The sequence below is a fragment of the Malurus melanocephalus genome, unplaced genomic scaffold, assembly GCF_030028575.1.
Source record: "Malurus melanocephalus ecotype Western Australia unplaced genomic scaffold, MMel_1.1 scaffold_59, whole genome shotgun sequence".
Taxonomy (NCBI): domain Eukaryota; kingdom Metazoa; phylum Chordata; class Aves; order Passeriformes; family Maluridae; genus Malurus; species Malurus melanocephalus.
Window position 1 is genome coordinate 1,276,850 of NW_026623291.1, and position 6,903 is coordinate 1,283,752.

The window sequence follows — 6,903 nt, forward strand, 5'->3', positions numbered from 1 at the left end:
CCTGGGAAGCTGCATGAGGGTCAGGCAGGCAGAGAGACTATTATCCACACTTATTTATCCATGGGGTGCATGGAGACATGTATGCATGGATAAACTCATTGCTTACTCCATGGTTTATCCATGGATGGCCATGCTGGAGTGTCTCCTGCACCTCCCATGGCTGTGGAAGAGGGGATGGCTTCCCATGAGGGTGCAGCGGGACCTCCTGCTGTCTGGGGTTTATTGTCTCTTTTGCTGTTTGGTGGTGACTCAGTTGTCTCATTGGACCAAGGAGAGTAAAAATGTGTCCCATGTTTGTGGAGGAGGAGGGAGACCTTTGGAGAGGCAGTAGCACTTGGAAATCCCACAGATTTGTTCTTGTGAAAGCTCTGATTTATGGGAGTTTGTTCTAGTTTCGATCCATCAATGAAGGTAAGTTAAAGGTCATCAAATCTAAAATGAGTTTACAATCAGTTCTTGGCAAGTCAGCATCTCCAGCGAGCCGRGGGACATCCATAACCTCCCCTCTGTGGGAATGCCTGGCTTTGGCACTTGGACTAGCACTGAATTACAAACCCTCCCACGCAGTGGATGCTGGAAATATTTAATTTATAATTTATTGCTGGCACGGCAAGAGTGCCAAAGGGTCTGATGGATGCAGTGTGGGACTGTACCAGTGATCCAGTGTGGCATTGGGAGATGGATGCAGCATGGTACCACATCAGTGATCTGGGATGGGCACTGGGAGATGGATGCAGTGTGGTACCACATCAGTGATCTGGGATGGGCACTGGGAGATGGATGCAGTGTGGTACCACGTTGATTGTCCGGGATGGGCACAGAGAAGCTGACCCCAGTTCTGTGGATAATGGAGGACAAACCAGCCCTGAGAGCCAGCCCCTTTCGCTAAACCCTAACTGCAGCGTTTGGAGTCTGTTCCCTTCTCGTCAGAGCAGCCTTGCTCTGCCGAGGCTCAGATGGATGGGAGTGACCTTCAGGAATAGCTGTGCTAATGTTTATTTTATCAGGACCCAGCTCCAAAGCAGAGGAGCTGCTGGTTATTTTTAACCCAGGCGCTGAGCAGCTGGAGGCCCGGCTCAGCAGAGCCCAGTAACAAATGCTCTAAAGCGGGCCGTGCATCATTGCAGGGCTGAGGAATGTTCCTGACAGGGAARGCATTGCTGGTTCATGCCATTAACTCCTTCAGTGTTCTTTGGGGCTCCCTGTGCTCTTGGCACTGATGTCTSGGGGTTGGTGCTGCCAGAGTTGGGGGCTGGCATGGCCACCACCCCTTGCCCTGGGTGCAGGAGGAGAGAACCCCCATCCCTCTCCTGGAACTCCTGCCCTGTCCCTGTGCCACAGGGTGGGCACTCTGTCCCTTGTGGGAGCTGCTTGTGCAACTCCTCATCCCTCCCTGTTCCAGGCCCCACCTCCCCACTTCTGTCCCCACTTCTCCCCCCACAGGGGTCCCCAGCTGCCTTTTTGGGTTTTGTTTGAGAAAAGCCGCACARGGAGATGTATCATGGTTCTGGAGGGTTGTCTTCAAAGGCTTTGTTGGTCAATCTGCTGCTGCACATGAGGCCTGGCCTGCACACTGGGAACAGGAACCAGGGCTGGAGATGAGATGGGTCCTTAGCCTCCCATGGGGGAGCAGAGCCAGGGTTTGGGGAGTTCTGGCCATGAACCCCAATCTGGCTTGGGGAAGCAGCAGCTGTGTCTTGGAGCACTGCACATGAAGATTTTATCTCATCCYAAAGATAAACAGAAAGGGAAGCTGGAGAACGGGCTGTCCTTGGTGGGAAAGACTCCCAGCTCCTCATCCAGCCTGACTCATGGTCAGGGTGGGAGACTGCACAATGTCAGGGTGAGCAGGGTCCCCCTGTCCCACAGACTGTCCCCTTGGGCTGGTGTGTCCCCTCTGCTGGGGCTGCAGCAACTGTGGCACCCTCAGTAAGACACCACCAGCCCTGTAATGGTTTCAGTGGTGCTTGTTTATAGGAGCAGGGAGGCTCCCACCCTGTTTGTGGGGAGCATGTGGGAGGGCCATGCTGGCATGGACAGTGTTTATCTTCAGCAGAGCCTTGACCCTGCTTCCAGGTATGAGACAAATCCCCACTCTCCGCCTGCATTTGGAAGGATCCAGTCACCCCTTCACCTGCGCTAGGTGGGGTGGACAGCCCTACCCAGAGCCTGGGTGTGCAAAACCAGTTGGTTTTATTACCTGTAAGTGTTGTCTCTCCAGTTCTCTGTGCACACAGTATGGAGCAGTTCCTGATACAGTAGACATTCCCTGGCAAGGTGTGGTGTGTCTGCCTTGGGGCTGAGTGCAGCTTTACCCCATGGGTGCTGCCATGGGACTGGGAGAGCCACGGGGTCACCTCTCCTCCTGGGTACAACCCCTGAGCTGCAGAGCACCCCGAGAACACCAGGACAGGCTGATTTGGGGCACAGGGGGTGGCCAGCATGAGGCCAGCAGTGGCTGCAGTGCCAGCCATGGCAATGACGCCCCCACCTGAGTGCTGGGCTGGGAGAACTCACCCCACACCCACTTGGATGCTGGGCAAGGAGCTGCTGAGTCCTGCTGCAGGGAGAGGAAGTGCAAGAAGAGCCGGGTCTGGCTTTAAGTGAAAAATAGAGKTTTTATTCAGTGCTTGCATAGTTGATTCATGTCCAGGTAACGTTCCATCCCCCCCTGCAGCGCCTGCAGTGCCAGGATGGTTATCTAAACCAATGCCCGGCTGTACCCAAGCAGAAGGTTATTTGCAGTATATAGATCTGTTCTATAGGTATATATGGTGCATAGACAGCTTTGTGCTCACAGTATACAACCTCTCTAYGGGGCTGCAGTCGGATGATGGTGCCAGCGGGTGCAGTCGGGGCTGGAGGGGCCGTGTGTGCCACTGCCACACAGAAATGGGCTCTGCGGACCGGGGCTGCCAGCGCGGCACCGAGGAAGGAGCTGGCACAGGGCTCCCAGTGCAACTGGTGCTGGGGGAGAGGCAGGATGGGGATGCTTCCACCCCTCAGGGTGAGGGACAGCAGTGAAGTGAGCAGCTGCCACGGCAGCCCCCAGACCCCAGCAGACCCCAGCAGCCCCTTTGTCATGTCCATGCTCCTGGGGAGGAGCGGGGTGTGGGTCAGGATGGGCGCTGGCAGTCATCCTTCAGGCACCACTGGGACCATCTTGGGCTAAAGCGGGTGGGGGCCAGCGAGGCAGGGTTTCTGCAGATGGAGAGCCACCACAGCTGCTCACATGGGCTGGGGTGCGATGATGACGTTGCGGTAGCCCTTCACCCCYGTCAGCTGGTCACTCTCAAAGTCCACCATCAGCTTCTGTAGCCCCGACAGCCGTGGCATCAGATCCATCCGGAATTTGGCCTCTGCCTGCGGCTCCATTGGCTCCTCACTGTGGGAGGGCAGGGACTCATTGTGGCCTGTCCTCACAGCCCTTTGTCACCCTCCCAGTGCCCACAGTGCCACAGGACAGTGCTGGGACCTTGGAAGCACCTCTGTAGGGTGGCCCAGCCCCTTCCCCAGTGAGGTGTGGGGCAGGGATGYTGTGAATCCACAGGGACCAGCATAGCCCCAGCTCCTGCTGTGCCTCAGGACTGCCCTCCCTGAGGGCTCCAGGTACAAAAACCCAGCCCCACCCCATTCCCAACATCCCAAAGGTGAAGAGGGAAAAGCTCTTACAGCTCCTTGACCAACTGCCCATCAGTGAGGCCAGTGCCCTCCACCACGAACACGCAGCCGTTCAGCGGCACTTCCAGGGGGTTCACCAGGCTGATCTCCGCCACCAGCTTCCGATTCTGCATCGGCTCTCCTAAAATCTGCAGGTAGGAGAGGTTGGACCCCAAGCACCACTGATCCTGGGGACCATGATGCTTCCTCTGCCCTGGGGCTCAGGCAGGACCTTAGGGATGCAGGTCCCAGGAGATGCTCAGTGAAGCAGAACCTGCTGCCCAAGCCCCAGGGGTAACCCCTCAGATGATCAAAGCAACTCGTTCCCCCCAAACGTGCCTGGGATGGGACACTGGACCCTTACCCTGATCTTGATCGGTGGATTCTCAACATAAATATCCCTGACAGCTACGAGGATGTCGCCGGTCTGGTGATCATTGAGGAGAGCCACCACCTTGATGAGGTTGTCCTGGGTCAGTTTGTCCTTGTARTCTTTGTATAGGATGTGCAGGGGCACCCTCTTCTCTGGAAGGGGAAGCAGAGAAATGTCAGAACCCACAGGCCTGCACTGGCACTGGCTGGGATGGTTTGGGCTCCCCAGGAGCTTCTCCAGGTTCCTTGCAAGGACAGGGGAGCCGGGGCTCCTGCAGGGCTGGGGCTCCAATACTGAGCGCCTGAAGGGACRTTCAGGGTGTGGGGATGGGGAGGAGCCGTGTCCTAGGGCAGGACTCCAGGGTCACACCCGCACCAGGGGCACAGAATGCCAGCCCTTGGCAGCCAATGCAGGCACTGGGATGCAGCCTGGTCACTGGCAGTGCCCTCACTCAGCCCTCAGCRTTGTTTATCCGAAAGTCCTTCAGGGGTGGGGCTGTCCAGGGGGAAGGACAGGCAAGGAGGCAAAAGGCAACCAGCTGCCTGGAACAAGGAGCCCAGAGTGGTGCTGACCATGGGAAATGGAGCCTGGCCCTCCCGAGGCAGGATTTGAAGTGCTGTAGCATCAGCTGAGGTTGGGGAGAGGAACAAGCTTGGCTTCCTGCACTGGCATAAGTGCTGGGGTGCCCTAAAGGATGCAGTCTGGGAAGTGCTGGGGCAGGAGTTGAGAGTAGAAGTTTCAGGAGCTCATAATTAACGTTTCAGAGAAAATGGTGTTGGATCAACTTTTGGATAGGAATGCAAAGTACCCCAAAGGCCACAAGGCTCCTCTGGCAGGGTGAGCAGCCCACTGTCCCTGTCCAGCCCTGCAAAAGGCTCCAAGTACCTGCTGGAGCTTCTGCCAGCATGAGCAGAGGCACATCCCTCTCCCCTCCATGGTGGCAAGAGCCAGCACATTCCTCATTCCTGTAAAGCTGCTCAAGCCCTGGCAGAGCGCCGAGCACGGCGTTTGCGAGAGGCCGGTGAGGAGCAGGGCTCGGCACAGGGTAAACATTTGCCTGTTCCAGGACAGCAGATGTGTGGCCTTTCCAAGCCCTGAAGGGTCTCTGGCAAACTCACGTAAACCCAGACTCGTGTTTAATGACCAGATGGTGACGTTCACGTGTGATAAGGGCGAGGGAGGTTCAGGAGCCGTGCCAGGACAGCTCTGCAGCCGAACGCCCACCCAGAGAGACACYGAGAGCTTCAGCACTGCTGGCCAGCAAACCCAGTGCCGCCCACTTCCCCCAGCCTGGGCTGAGCTGGGCCAGTCCTGCTGTCCTTGCTGCGGGAAGATCCCACCAGAGAGCCCGGCCCAGCCCAAAGGCTGTGGGGAGCAGGAGGGATGCAATGAGTGCCATGGAGCACCCGGGATGGCAGCCTGGCTGTGCCCAGCTCACTCCCTTGGTGTAACAGCTACAGCAGCCCTTGTACAGCTCCAAATGCATTTCCAGCCTTTGCCTGATCATCATGCAATTTCCTCATCTCCTCATGAAGATTAAAAACCCACAGTGGGAGTTGACTAAGGAGGATGTGCCCAAAGGAGCATCGCCTACAGAGCAGCTCAACACAGGATGCTGCTGCCCTGACCTCAGCCCTGGCAAAGAAGCCCTTTCACCATCAGTGGGTCTCTTACCTGCCCTGGGCTCAATGTCGATGTCCACCGGGTCTGTGAGGCCGCACTGGGGCCCCAGGGTGCCGTTGTGGCTGCTGGCACGGGCACACAGCGTCACCCTGCAGACACGCTCCTCGTCCGTGTTGTTGCCGACRACAGCAAAGACATCGAAGTCACGGCCTTTGTTTGCACCCTCTGACACCTTGATCCGGAGATGCAGCCCCTCATCCTCCTCCCCGATGGATTTCTTCTGATGCTCTGCCTTCTCAAACACYGCCCGCTCCTCCTCGGACCCTGCGGTGCACAAAATTCCTGTGATRCCCTGGAGCAYGGGGAGGGCCTGGGCWGGGCTGGGCTGCTCTGCCCTGAGCCCCGGAGCCCTCCTGCCGCAGTTGTTTCCCGRCAGCGACACCTCTCCCTGGATGTCTCTGCCCTGAGGCCCCCGTACCCTCGGGATATTTGTAGTTGTGGGTGATGTCCTCCCGGCTGTCCCTGCCTACRCTCTTGGTGCTGATGAACTTCCCCACGTCTGAGGACCGGATGCTCTGCTTCTGCATCCCGTCGCCCTGCACCACCCAGTACACCACRTCGGCGTTCACCTCCGCGAAGATGAAGGGGATGTCGTACTTGAACTGCATGTCACCCTCTTTGATGGCTTTGACGGGGGCCGGCCCGCAGCAGTAAACTCCTGCGTGGAGCAGAGCCACCGTCAGCACGCCAGGGCTCAGCACGAGGGGTGGCTGTGGTGGGGTGACCCAGCTGTGTCGGGGTGTGAGGTGGATGGAGGATCTGTGTGGAGCACGTTGTACCTTCACTCTTCTCCTGGGGYGTTGGGTCCAGCGCCTGCCACCCATCATAGCCAGCTGCCAGGTCTGGACGGGCCATCCACGACTCCACCCAGCAGTGGAAGTTCCTGCAAGGGAAACCAGCGAGGAGAATCATCAGCCTCCCCCAGCACCTGCCAGGCTCTGGGGAAGGAGCAGAGGTAGCCCAGGGGTGGGCAGGCTGGGGTCTCACTGTGCCACTCACCAGATCTTGTCCCAGGACTGCCGCACCTGCTCCCCCCTCTCGTTGACGTAGCGGTCAATGGTCAGGTTGGCGTTGGTGTCGTGGGCTGAGTTGTAGTTGGTCACCACCCGGCTGGGGATTCCCAGGCACCGCATGACTGTGGGGAGCAGGGCAGGGTGAGATGGGGCCCAGGGTTGTACCACTCCCAT

General features: G+C 58.0%; 1 protein-coding gene across 1 annotated transcript in view; it reads right to left on the minus strand.

Annotated features, from left to right (window-relative positions):
• Window positions 1-2,601: 2,601 nt before the first annotated feature.
• The window catches only part of TGM2 (transglutaminase 2), a 13,134-nt gene continuing 8,832 nt past the window's right edge, over window positions 2,602-6,903 (minus strand). Inside the window, exons 7-13 of the mRNA XM_057365994.1 lie at window positions 6,716-6,851; window positions 6,496-6,599; window positions 6,135-6,374; window positions 5,708-5,980; window positions 4,025-4,185; window positions 3,673-3,809; window positions 2,602-3,385 (exon numbers count right to left, since the gene is read on the minus strand). Of these exons, the coding sequence (XP_057221977.1) occupies window positions 3,229-3,385; window positions 3,673-3,809; window positions 4,025-4,185; window positions 5,708-5,980; window positions 6,135-6,374; window positions 6,496-6,599; window positions 6,716-6,851 (1,208 nt within the window). The 3' untranslated portion in view covers window positions 2,602-3,228. The remainder of the gene's footprint in view (window positions 3,386-3,672; window positions 3,810-4,024; window positions 4,186-5,707; window positions 5,981-6,134; window positions 6,375-6,495; window positions 6,600-6,715; window positions 6,852-6,903) is intronic.